Raw genomic sequence first — 14,577 nt, 5'->3', positions numbered from 1 at the left:
TGTACTGTGCCAACTAAAATCTTCACTAGGGAACAGCGGGGGGAGCCGTACACACAGTTGGCTCGAGTTTGTAATCTCATGAATTGAAAAGGGATTTGGCTTCTCATTGCAGATATCCAGAGGAGTGATCAGACTTATCAGTCATGAATGCAGATGGTTCAGAGGTTGATGGATCATGAGATGAATGGTAAAACACTACAATCTGTACTGACAGCAAATGTAATGGTGTAAACATCCATGAGTTATCCATGTTAGGCCATTTTAATAGGTTATTATAATATTAGTGTTGCTTTATAATGCCTACCAGCATTTACACAATGGCTTACACAGCCAATCCAAACAGTACTTTTGGAGAGTACTTTTTGTACCTTTATTGTACTTCAAACTTGAAAATCTGTTTGAAAATTGCACCGATGGTGTCAACGTTACCTGCTCTCTCATCACCATTGGCCTCCGGCTCAGCTTTTTCGTCACTGGGTGTCTCTGATGCCTCAATGTCGACTTTAACCTCCTCGATGGTCACACTTGGCATGGCATGGCCATTAAGAGTCTCAGATGCCACTGCATCATCTGTGAAAAAGAAAATACACACTGATGTAAAAAAAAGTGTGGGTAAATTAATTTTTAATTCTGTGATCAAAGTGGACCACGACATGGGCTACTGGATAAAAAAAAAAAAACTGTAGTAGGCCTACCAAATGTAAAGAGCCTTTAGGGTGTGAATTGAACATTTCAGGGACAGTAGGCCTATTTCACATAGGATATTATCTGTGGGAAGCATGACATTCAAATAAACTGCTAAAGCTTACAAGCTAAATTATAGTGCAGCGATTTTAGCTAAGTATAGCATTTTAAAGATTAATCAAATCTAAGGAATTCTTAATGAACTTGTTTTGCTTATTTGCACTCTTTTGCTTTCACTTGCAGGAAGAGCCTTGCTTTTCACACTTACGAAATCGCATGATGTATCTATTTGTCAGCGTCAGGAGTCCAGCTAATCAACCTCAGATAGACAGCTGCGAAGCAAACCCCATTCAGCTGCCTTGCAGTGCTGTGATTGGTCACAGCGTAATGGAAATGTGGCTACTGCAAAGAGATTTTGGATATACTATGTCTTGCGCAGTGCGCTGGTAGGGTGACCATTCGTCTGGATTTCAGCCTCTCAGTCTGGTTTTCAAGCCCTCTGTGCGGACCTAATTAGAGCGCCCTCCTTCTAAGGCATTTGTGCACCTTTTTGAGCTGTGCTTCATGCAACAGAAAACACTGTTTTATCAGTAGCAATGATGAAAACTGCTTTCTCCACGGTCGCACATTTTCAGATCGCCATGGGGAACAAGGCTGTGGACACACACGCACACAGTTGGGGAGTGTGGACACGCACGCATAGTCTGCTTGGAGGCTGACTCCCAGGGGAAAGTAGTACAGACTATAACGTGATATATTGTATTAAAACAGCAATCAGTGATTATGAAATCTTTTAGGAACATCCCTTGTTATAAACTATGCCTGTAAAAAAATGCAAACTGAAATCCTAAGAGGGTAAGGAGCATCTTCTCTCCAATCATGCCAAGTATGAGGGGAAAAAGACAGTGTTTCAAATGTTGTTAACGGTGTTATTAAACACGTTAACACGGTGTTTAAATGTTGAAGATATTTACTGGTGTTTCAACTGTCAGCTGATTCTATGTCAAATTTCGTTGTCTTTGTACTTGTACTCTGCACAATGACAGTAAAGTTGAATCTAATCTAATCTAATCTAAGTAAAATATGCTCATAAGCAATGCACATAGGCTCCGTGAAAAAAACAACTGGGTTGTTTTGGTTATGGTTATGGGATTTGGCAAACACTTGTCCAAAGCGAATTTGAATTTGTTGCGGGTTGTATACATAAACACTTGCCTTGATTTATCAGGAAGAGTATTCGCTGGACCTCAACCTTTACTTATCAGTGGAACAGAAACTATGAACAATGGATGACACTGTTCCTACCATTAAGATCACATGCCTTGGACTTGTAACGAGCTACAGGAAGCCACATTAAAGAAACAAAAAAAAAAGTTATTTGTTACTTTTTTTCCCTCACCTTGATCAGGAATGAGGACGCCACGTCTTATCAGCTCTTCCCGGCTTTGTCTTGTGGAGATTTTCCTCTCCAGAACTACAAATGGGGAGCAACAAAAGAGACATTAATCACTGTTTCACACCCTGCACACACACACACACCTTCTCCGCCAGAATCTGACAGTTACACAGGAAATTATAGCTGTGCTAAGGCAGAAGCATCCATTCTTAGAACAAATTGCGTGGTGGTGACAAATAGGAGGAGATATTAATGATAGCACACTCGCCACTGTCCCTAAGAGTGACAGAGGGGCTGAGACTCTGGATATTGAGCAGCAGTGCGCTTAACTCACATATTGGGTCAAATGAGGCGTTGGGTTATTTCAGGGACACGGAGACAGATAGCATGAATGGCAAAAATAAAGACAATATTCTCCTTCAAACCATATGGGGGCTTTTCAACAGTAATGAGGGGAGCTCTCAAAATAACAGAAATAATTATAGTCATAATCAAGAAAAACCCACTGCCCTCAGTGTCTGATGAAGATACATGCAGTATTATGCTGCCTGCCATCAACCTTTTGTTTAAGGGGCTTATGGCTGGTGTTTTGGCGTAGGGCAATATAGACTCTAGCACCAGAATACATTACAAAAGGACAAAGAGGGCTGCTTCTGTGCCATGTAAAATAGGCTCTGCTAGATATAAATAACCCATGTCGATTTGTTAGCGTGACCACTAAAATCAGACGAAGCCCTCAGGTTATGTTCCCATCTAGAAATACGCTCTCGAGAGAATATTCAAAGTTATTGAAAAATGCTTTTCAAGGGTACAGTAAGTGTGAATCTGGGAGTGAAAAAGGGAGCACATGATATCTTTTAAACTGCAGATGGATCATGTGTTACAAAAACATTTCAGGACACAGACATATGATCTGGCCACAAACAGTATAGATACTTATTGACAGCACTATGCAACTGCTGTGAATGGGCAGTTATCAAACACAGTGTGAACACCACAGATGACAAAATGCCCCACCCAATTCACACTACGCCTGGCTGAGTTACGGCTGTCATCACAGTGATAGACCTCACGCCATATGGCATCGCTCACAGAGCCAGTGTGTCTAAACAAAGGACATTTCCAAGCATCTGTGCCCATTTTGTTTGGGCAGTCATAACACCAGAAGATACATTAAAGATACAGTATCTCACCAGAAGAAAATTCTATCCTACTACTCTTACTGTTGCATTTTTGGAATGACATTCATTTTAATAGCAATAGGCTCTTTTAACATACGGCTTGTTTGTGTCCGGTGGAGCCAGGTGTGTTTGAACCTGCCGCTATTGTTAATGTAATTAGGGTCTACACCGACCCGGTTGGGTGTTGCACCTAGTGAATCAGCATGTTACGATAAAGAAGGATTTATGCGAGTTAAAATTGTTATTGTTATCATTGGGCAAACAAGATATTCATTGTCAGAGTGAAGATGTAAAGAGCAGCATATAATAAAAGATGCCGTTACAACACAGTTAACGCTCCAGTGGAAACACAGCGGCTGCATTGCAAGTATACAATACATCTACATCTACACTATTCACTGAACAACAAACAGCTAGTCTATATATTTTGCATACAGAGGATATTTATTTACGCTTATTTTCTTTTATTACTCATATGCCCATAGTTTTCTATACATATAGAGTGTTCATGAGATGAGCGCAAAAGAAAGGCAAGTTATGACATTATTCACAGATCGGGAAAGGCTATTTTATTCTGATGCTCCAGTCTTCAGATTGGTCCCTAGATGTGATTTCCCTGTTGCTTGAGCAGGCAAGTGAAAAGTTGCTAAATCTAGCAATTGCAACATATCCTGACAACTGTGCTTATAGGTGGCAAAATACTGAAAAAATCGAGTTTGCCACTGAGAATGGTAGCCTACCAAAGACCAGCTTTGAAAAAGATGTAAATATTTAACTCACTAAAAAAAAAACATTAAGAAACGGTCATTGATGCATTTGAAAATACCCCTCTAGCCTATTTCATGAGCCTGTGTAAAACCGCATTGGGTTCCTCAAAATTACAGCAAACACCTCAAGGCATAGATAGACAATTACAAAATAATTAAATGAAGTTCCATGCAATTTGGTAGTGTTTGCAAACAGGTATACTGATGTTACTGATGCCATACTGATGTGTTCTTGTCAGAGTCTGGTAATTCTCATTTAAAACCTGTAAACATTTATGCAGCTAAATCATAAAAAGGGGCTTTCTTTCCTAGGCCTACCTTTTGAGAGATCCTGGAACTTTTCACTGGTTCTCTTCTTGCGCCACTTCCAGGGCTTGAAGATTTTGCCCAGGGTGGAGAGCTTGCCTTTCTGCTTCAGCTGTGGAGCCTGAGTGCCCCCCACCACCACATCACAGTTCGCCAGGGAAGCTTTTTCCAGTCCATCAACTGCAAAGGAACAGAGAATGACTCATCAAATAAGGAAAAAAAGAAAGAAAAAAAAATCAATAACAACAACAATGTAGGCAGGGCAATGGCACAACAGGGAGACAAACCAGTGACCTCACTACTGGTCATAAAGGATATTATGTGGTGTAATTGGTTAGACACACAGAGGTGGAAAATAAGACCGATGCTTCAGTCCTAGCCGCAGTCTTTTTTCCACTATGCTCTGATGGTAGCAGGCCTGTTGCATAGGACCAATATATTTAAAAGAACACTTTCTTATCCACCCAGTATTCTAAAACAAATATATTGGCCCACTTTCCTCTCTCTGTCTGATTCAGTGAGAGGAGGTAAAATGAAAACCACTCTGCTGTTGCTTATGTGTATACAAATGGCAGACGTTGGGAGATGCAGGCACTGAGGCTGCATCTAATGATTGTCTGATTGCTTTTATTGGACTCTGCAGGTTTGTTTCCACTCTCTCTCTCCCCTACACTTTTCAGCAATATTCTCATGTTCACCAAAACACCAACTATAACCAAGGGTAGGACTGCACATACAGTATGTTTGGGCTCTGACTGCTCAGCTAGAGTTAACAGGCTTTCAGCGCTGCCGTCTGAAGAGACAAGGATATTACAGAGAAATCTGGCAGAGAGGAAGTGGCTTTTCCCTCGTGGTAAATACAGCTGACAGAAGCAAACCAACCATAAACAAACACAACCAGACAAGACAAGATTGATCACAGATCTAATATCCAAAAGCAATCATGTTATATCAGCAAACTATCAAATAACAACCTACATTACACTGATATAAAAATAGCTCTAAGATTGTCTGATGGAATGTGAAGCCAACCAGGCAAATATTTATTATATGAAGACTCAACATCAGCCATCTGGGGTGTGCTGGAGGGGGTGCAGACAATTATATAACATCTATAAGATCTAGGGGTATGGTATGTAACATTGAACATTGATTGTCAAGACAACGGAGTCTGTTTTGACAGGTATTGTAGAATCACTGTGCCGTTGACAAATCAACAGTTCACAAGTATCACATTGTGAGTTACTCTCTCACCGCTAATAAAGTATATAATTTATCGCTGATTATGGTTTTATAGTCTGCAGGCTTCAAAGCTCACATAGTACTAGAAAAAAACAAATTGCTCTTGAAACACTTTTCTTGTTCTGATGTGCTTGTAAATGGCTGATTTACACTAAACTATTGCCCAAAGAGGATACTTTATATTCAGGTAAGCAGGAAAGAACAGGTCCTTCTTCAAAACACCACTTACAAAACTTGAAAATTTATTTTATTTATTTTTAGTCCCTTAGGATGTCGGCCACAAGAATAAATGGAAATTGATATAATATTGAGGAGAGCTTACTTCAAGTGTTTTGAAGCAGGCCAAGAACAGACTTCACTTGCTATCCAACTCTGTTTTGGTAATTGTATTGACACCAAAGTTCATAACATGATGCAAGATTACGTCATGTCTTGGCAGGACTTCCCATTGGCCCATAGATTATGCTGCTAATGATGACAAACCCCCTGATCTGAGCTCCAACTGACTTAAAGCTAGTGGCCTATGGACGCTCAGTGTTTCTGAAGAGGAAGACGATAATAACATCCTAGAGATTACTTTGAAGGGAAACTGCAGTTAAGGGAACTGCCATTAAATGCAACGCTACAAATCACTATCTTTTTCAATTACACTTTCCAAAAAAGAACAAGATGCAATTATTCTTCAAAGAGGCCAGAGAAGCTGATGAAAATTATTCAACAGTTTTTTTTGCAATTATCACACTCCACTCGCTATTTCACACACGCAGAGAAGGCCTTTTGAAATAAAAAAATTCAATCTACCCCATCTGCATCATCAACATCAACTCAACTGCGTCAAGACTCCATTATGTAATCCAAACTAGCATCATTCACACACTTCCGCTAAGGCCCACACCTGGCAAACAATCTCAACAGTCACATGACGGATTTCATTAGCAGTCCAGCGTGAGTGATGGAGAAGCACAGGCCCCTGCGGACCCACGGGGTCCCCCTGTCTGCCTACCAGTGGCCTGAGAATGGCACCAGGCTCTGCTCCCCATGGAGCCAATGACCCCCAATATCATTGGTCTGCTGAGGGGGGAAGTCGGACTGCCATAGGGATTATTAATAGCGGAGTGCTTTTGACTTCCTGAGTGATGCTTTCTTCCACCCACGGCAGCTGAGCACAGATGCTCCCCAAGGACCACATCTGATCTTTTGAGAAGAGAGCCTGAGGAGGAAATGACGAACAGAGCCATGGGTCCCTGCGAGGGCTCACTACCTCTCACATAACATACCCAACGCCCCCATGTGAGCTCTCCACATGACCAAAATGGCAACATGGTTAAATTCGACCCACAGTGGAACACTGTGACAACCATGTGAGCGCACTGGCATTTTAGATCATCATTCATTCAAACACAACCATTTTCAGTAAACATGCCATCCATGCCATCCTTTAATCACATTATCTGCTGAATACAGGTGCCTCCAGAGCATAAGCAGCATGAAAAGCAGCATGAAAAGCCCCTTTAAGCTTTGTAAGATTAAGTGCTGACTTCATAAAGAGGAAGGAAGTTCTTCCAGAGAAGGCAGCCAAGTGGCTGCTGGCTGGACGGGTACAGCGAAGAATGGCTGTGAGAAACAACATGTGGTTCAATAATACAAAATGACTGACTGGGGGAATAGCTTTGTGATGATACAAATTTAATATTTGTACCTGTTTGTGCAGTGTAGTTTTTATGTACAGTGTGGTGCTTTGAATGGGTTTGCGCTTAGGTCAGTCAGTCTTAACTGAACACTCACCTCATTATCAAATGTACCTCATCAACATTAACTGAACATTCACCTCCTTAAAGTTTCTTAATAACATGACACACAGCCCAGTGAAGACAAGTATGAGGTGTGCGTTATTTTCAAATGGCCTGATGTGGCCACATTTTTCTGCACATCAAGTGTCATTCGTCTGACGTTCAAGATGAGACAGCTGAAACAGTCATTGGGGAGTTCCAAAGAACAATGAGGTCACCCAAACAAATGGTTAATTTCATTTACCCACAATGTATTTACCCATAATAAAACACCTTCAGATTCCTAAAATACAGACGGAAATGCTAATACGAATGCTCTCTGCATTACAAATTTTACGTCATGGTGTTCCACTACACCGTCAAGAAAACTGAAATAAATGATAAAATTAATAAATAAAAACTTCAAAAAAAAAAGATCAGTTTATCCAGCTTCCCATCTTAGGGTTTCATTTCCATGTCAACACAATCAAGAAACAATGGGGCCATTTTAGAGGTTACTTGAAACAAATGACAGGAAAATACACAAGCATATCCTGCTAAGAGCCCAACCAGCATGAAGGTAGAGTCGACACAATCAATGCTGTTGTAGTCATGAAGAACAAACTTAAATAAACTCAGTTAGGAGGTAGCTCTAGGCTAAATTCAATCTGCCAAAATCAATTATGGCCCACCTTACTCACCTCTGCAAGGGGAAAACACACGGTCCCTTTTACAGTGTTTCACATCTGAAAGGGAAGTGATTCAGTCACACTTGATGCTAAGAGCCTCTCAACAAACATATCACCTATTAGCACCCTTCATCAGGTTTCATAGAGGATGTTTTTATACTCTTTCCTTGTGATTTTAGGCTGAATAATGCACTCAAACCATCTCAGTTTAATGAGCCAAAAGCTGGCTAAAACAGCCTATTTAATCTGGCAGCTCTCAAAGGACGCTGAATAAATTATGCTGGCCCGGCTACATGTTATTGGTCAGCTAATGAGGAAAGGTTTCGTAACCACTGGACCAGCCTGCTAGTTAATGGCACATGTCTTACATGGTAATATGTGGAAATAATGTAAAAGGCACGTATTTTGTCAAAAGTTTACACAAAAAAGATAGATGTAAAATTAACCAAATGTAAAACATTTATTGGTTCAATTTATAATTTCTTAACCTAGTCTTTTCTTAGTCACATTTTCTATGCCATCTGTCATTTAGAAGCCAGGAGATCCAAGTGAAAGTAAAAAAAAAAAAACATATGAGACCCCAACAAAGACAAACCACTTCCTATGACGGGATCATACTACGCTAACGAAAACACAATTCATAGAGAATTACACACTAATGAAAACATACAATACAATTATGAATACAATAAAACACTTTTGTTAATAGAACACACTGCATCTTGCAGGTTTCTTAGACATAGCCTATAACAAAACTGTGCAGTCTATAGTTCTGCTTTTGACACAGTATACTATTTTTTGCAATGTATGCCTTCATAGTTTCTGAAACCACGTCTTACATTAAAACCACATGACAATATACGTCACAGGAACGTTTCTGCCTATAACAGAATGTATAGACTACATGAATAGAACACATTTACAGAGCTGTGCAGAAGAGTATAATACCCCCTCATACACTGAAGGCAAACATAACTTTGACCTATGAAAAAAAGTAATTTGAGGCAAATGCACAAGTATCATGATGTCTTGCACAGCCTACACAGAAATTCCAGCTGTCTAGAGCAGAAAAACAGAGGCCCCGGCTGAGGTGCCAGCCTGCTGAGCATCGCAAAACCATTCGGAACACATGAGGAGCTGATGTCACGGAGAAAGAGTGATGTAATGAAAAACAGACGGGGTGTTTGGAGTAACGCTCTGTTCTAGAATATTTATAACCGATCTGAGGTGGCACTTAACCAATCAGATCCCTGCGGGGGGTCTACACATTCACACACCAATCACATTTTTCATCCATGGCCACATGTTTTTCCCATTGTCTTTCTTTATGTGGTAAGAGCAAGAGGAAAAATATTTGGTTTATGAGAAACAAGGGAGAGGTCTCCTTGTAGGAGAAGGGTAAGAGTGATGTGAATGGGAGGTACCTTAGGAAGACACTGTCCATCACTGTAGCCTACTACATATACATATAACATGGGTGTTTAGAGGACAACTGAATAATATACAAGATGGAATATTCAAGTGTAAGAAAATGTTACATGTTGACTATATTAAGAACTTATTCATGTCAACAACAGCCCATTCTGACAATATTCTGAATATTTGAAATAGAAAATGGCGTGCTGTCTTTTCCTGAAGGTATGTGGTCATGGGCCTCACATCATTCAGTATGAGTAAATCTAAGACACCAGCACACGTGAAATATCCTTGTGTCGGCATCATAACAGGCATCGTCTGACGGGGTGAACTCCACTCTCTGGAAAGTTTGAAAATGGTCCACCTCAGAGAATGACTAATTCTACTTTCGGCTTGTGAGTTGAAAACTAGAGCAACTACTAACGGCGAGTCTCGTGGCCCTTTCCTGTTATGAATAGATGTCCAACTTGAAATGTGATACTGGAGTCATGTAGTCATTTACTTGTATAAAATGTATTCTGCCTCCTATTAAACCAACAACAGTGCAGCCTATTTAATGCAAATGCCATGCATGTTTGAATCCATCCAAAGTAAAACTATATGGCACAACTTCTGAGTGGTCTTTAGAGATTAGATAGCAGACCTGTATGGCCAACTACTGGGGAAGCCCTTTTGAAGATTTAAGTGAACAGAATACATGTAAAATGTTCTTCTAGGCAATAAACACTCCGGGTTAACTTGAGACTGTCCCGTTGAAGAGTGAGTTGAGAGTAGAATGTAGGCTGTTGCATGTCTGCCAAACAGAACAGCAAAACTAACAGCGTTTGTCAGTCGTTGGCTCAGAGTAAATATTAGTTAGTCGAGACAAGGATGTTTGTCAACCACAGTGTCTGGATGTCGTTTAATCACGCTACAAGTAAAATTAACTTCTTGTGTCTTTGGGTATAGAACATCTGGATTAAAAAAAACACTACGAGTAGGAATGCCAGGGAGTAAGAATGCCACCAATTTGAAAATAACACATTTGTAGAGTGAACCTAGGCTACTGGAATTCACTTAGGCGACACATGATCTTAAATTCTTAAATAAACATAAATCTGAATAATATTAAGACTTTGTGCTATGCCATTATGTTGCTTGACGATTTTTTGTGACCTTGGAAGAATAAACGCACGAGACGACATCTGTCGACTTATGGAAAGTAGAGCACCACTATCAGACGTTAACATTAGTAAAACGGTATCGATCGATGTTAAAGCATTTCTGATATCAGCCTGGCAACAAACGCATCGATTTCCTAAGTTTGTCTCTAGTCCTCCTCCGTAATGGCTTTGCAGAAAGAATAGCGGTGTGTTTGGAAACAAATCACCAAACTTTACCCCCATAACTACAACTCACCACTGGCGTTTTGAGACAAGGTGGAGACGGACGTCTGGCCCATTTCTTTCTTTCAATGGACCACCACCAAACCAACAATCATGCGGTCCCAAAACAACTTCGGCGGTTAAGTCCTCTCGGTCGGTTCGTTTGAAGGCTCATTTCACCTCTTCCACACCGCGGTAAACGGCTCCGAAAACTTATTACAAACTTTCAGGCAAGAACCATCGTTACCGCCGCAACTTAGTATTGAGATGCTTGTCATTCCTATACGCAGATGACTGCTCGTCAAAGAGGTCACGGGAGGAAGTCACTATAACCCCTCCTTGCGGCAGTTTGCTAGTCATTGAAATATGAGCACAGGTCTCTTTGCTCAAGTGTAGTAGCCTACGAATGATGAGGCAACATCAGACTATTTACGACAGTGCTTATTCTAGGTAGGCCTACAGTAAAAATGGCACATTGCCTATGTAACAGTAGGCTAAAAGCATGATCATATTTGTCTGCTCACACTGGGCAAGTTGTCACAGAAAAACCTTTTGGACAGACATGTTGCAAATTCCTAATTAATAAAGAAGAATTCCACGTTTGTAGGGTCACTGTTATACACTGTTTGTACAACAGTGACCAGGAACTGTTATATTCGGACAATTGAATAGGTTATATTTACTGTAGGCCTATGCTGTCTGTTATGCATGTGGTATTTTCGATAAATTGATCACATCTTTTGAACTAAAATACAACACTTGCATTTGTATACTTTCATACAAACACAACATATAATCAGTGTTTAACTTTGAGTTGCTTTGATTTTTTTACCTACCCCAGGGAGGGGCAATGTTGGGAGGGGGTTTAGTCAGATCAGGTGGGTGGGGTCCAGTCTCAGAACAGGAAGGGCTTCTTGTTTTCTGTGGGGAGAGAGGCCGGGCGCAGCCCTTATCCACATCTCTAGGCCCCTTCCTCCACACCTCACTCCCACCCCTCCTCTGACCAATTCCTCTCGCGTCGCTTTGCTTTTCCAGTTATCACAACGCAGCACAGGCTTTGCTCTCAACATTTACTGACAGACAGACCTGCTGCTGAGTGAAAATCGTCAGCCGGGACCTCATTAGCGACTTAAAAGCATGCATGCAGCATTTCCAGACAACACATCATCTATGGGTCTAATCCATCATATTGGGGAGTTACTAACTCTCTTAATCTGACATTATAATCACTGAAGGACAGTCTATACTGACTTACTGATTCATTCAGCATGAATGACACTGAACTAAACTGGTTATTTATACCTAACAAGCTCTGCAATGATATTTACATGATATTTACATTACAGCATTAGACATTTGTCAGTTCAGACACCTACAGCATTTGCATGTATCAGCAATACATCATACAGGACGGAAGCTGGCCAGAGATTAAAGCTTCCCTTAAAATGCCCATCAGATTGACCTTAGGTCAGAGCTCCACAGGGGTATCAGCTGAAGCTTTCGGGGAATAGTCAGTGACCACATCAAAATGTCACTCAGATGTCAAACAGATGCCTGTCTTCTCTCAGCCAACGCCAAGAGCCACATGCTTCACAGTCGGTGCAGATAACACTACTTACACACACACACACACACACACACACACACACACACACACACACAGAGTGACAGCAGTACCCAATGCGGTGCCCATGGCATTATGCTTTTGCTGCATGCAAAGATAATATGAAATATCCTGGGGTCAATATTCAACAGCCATTTCCTTACCCAGCCCATAACTGCTGGTTGTTCAAGAATGGTAGATTGAAGGGTTGACATGTGTTTACATATTTTTAGTCACACTATTAACAAGCCATGCGAAATATACCATAATCTCCTCACAAACAAGATTATGATTTCATAATAACATCACTTGAGTTAACATCACTGTTAACTAGCATATAAGGCGCTGTGTAAACAGTGTTGTTGGGTAGGTTATTTTTAAAATGTATTACACTACAGATTACAGAATACGTATGTCTATAAAATATTATTATGTCATTTGTAACATATTCTGATAGATTATTCAAAGTGAGTAGCGTATTCGGAATACTTTGGATTACATCAACATTGTATATTTTATTAGCAGTGGATAAAACAGTTATGTGAATTGTAAGACCCAAAGCTAATGTCAACAATAACCCACGACCTGCTTTACAGTGAGAATGGATTGATATATAAGCCTATGTGTAATGAAACACTGTTAATGTCATTGTGTCAAAGAACCTACAACAGAGATGTTTTGTCTGCACATAGGATGAAAGACTACCAAACCCAAGACAAGGTATACACAGATTTTTTCAAATTAATTTTAACAGCACAAGGGGAGAATATAGCCTATGCATTTTTTGCAGAACACTGTCAATAAATAAGAACCTATACTGGCCTAAAACTTGATGGCTGCATATACGCCCTATTGGCCTACAACAAAACTAATTTTACATTTCCTGAGTGTTTTCTCATTTAGGCTATAATATAAACAGAGATGGAAAGACAAAGGAGCTACCTGAAAGATACACAGACTACATGGTTTGATTAAAAACAATTTGAATTTGTGTTTGAATTTGTATTGAAATCCCTTTTGATCAGTGGAACTGTATTCTGAATACTACCCATTTAATTTGTAACTGTATTTAAATCATACAGTACATAAATCATATTTTGTATTTTAAATGTGTGATCCCATTGTATTCTGTTACTTCCCAAGCACATAAGGTAAATACAAGTTTGCTTAATCATAATAAGTGTTTATCACCAACACCAACTTTTTTTCCTGTAATGAACCAACAAGTAATGGAAAAAAAGGGTGATAGGTGGTCCTCTGTCATAATGCCTCCTTAATTGTACGTTCACACCAAGAGCGGTGGAGGCGTCACATGGGGTGTCGGCGTCAACGCTTCGCATTCACTTTGAATGGATGATGTCATGCATTGCTAAATTGAGTGGGGACCTGTTGACATCATTTCCCTGTCATTGCTTGTGGCAGAAGGTGAGAAAATTTAAACTTTCCAAGCCCAAGTGCAAATGTCAGCCATTCAGATTGCCTGTATGCAAATATGCTATAGTGTAGTGTATAGTGTTTACGCATATAAATGTAACTATCATTATTACGACCTGTGTTTTACGACATAATTACCAGCCAACTCACTAGTAAGCTAACTACCCACAGCTTGGTGTGATTGGTGGTTGAGCTGTTCATCTCGATACACTCCCAAATGTTGGGATAGTCCACTGCCCACAAGACCGTCGCAAACGCGTTTTGGGCAGTGAGCGTTTCTAAAGAAAGTTGAAGTCTGGTCAACTTTAAGGTTATAAGCTATGATATGGATCAGTGGCAACCAATACAAAATTAGATATGCGCAGCTGACAGAGCAAAACGTGAACTACAGTTCCTACAAAACCTTTTCTTCTGTTTTAGTGTTTAGTGAGTGCTATAGAAAATCAATAAAATGAACATGGTCGCTGAGATGGTTGTGTATGGCTGAATAACGCTCTGAATAGTAGATATACAGGGTATACTTTCTGAGGTTATTGCCTGTGACTGACCATTCAAAATGAAGGCAAACCAATTTCTTATTTTTCTTCACAAACAATTCATAATACCAAATGAAGTTAATTTGTGTAGGGACATATAATCCCAACAGTTCTTTCAAAAATATAACATGACTGAACATTCCAATGGGGAGTCTGAAATACCTCCTAGATTCAGGCTTCAAAAGCAGGC

The 14,577-nt window shown here is 40.2% G+C and overlaps 1 protein-coding gene across 6 annotated transcripts in view; it reads right to left on the bottom strand.

Annotated features, from left to right (window-relative positions):
* Positions 1-14,577, bottom strand: part of phactr2 (phosphatase and actin regulator 2) — a 41,763-nt gene that overhangs the window by 14,150 nt on the left and 13,036 nt on the right. For 4 of the 6 annotated variants that reach the window (XM_042065591.1, XM_042065590.1, XM_042065594.1 and 1 more), the window contains exons 2-4: positions 4,347-4,514; positions 2,084-2,158; positions 430-570 (exon numbers count right to left, since the gene is read on the bottom strand). In XM_042065591.1, the coding sequence (XP_041921525.1) occupies positions 430-570; positions 2,084-2,158; positions 4,347-4,514 (384 nt within the window). Of the gene's footprint in view, positions 1-429; positions 571-2,069; positions 2,159-4,346; positions 4,515-10,848; positions 11,203-14,577 lie in introns of those variants that run through there. The other 2 variants (XM_042065592.1, XM_042065595.1) reach the window with 2 other exon arrangements.

Source organism: Alosa sapidissima, chromosome 16, assembly GCF_018492685.1.
Source record: "Alosa sapidissima isolate fAloSap1 chromosome 16, fAloSap1.pri, whole genome shotgun sequence".
Lineage (NCBI taxonomy): Eukaryota > Metazoa > Chordata > Actinopteri > Clupeiformes > Clupeidae > Alosa > Alosa sapidissima.
This window is presented reverse-complemented; position numbering and strand designations above follow the sequence as displayed.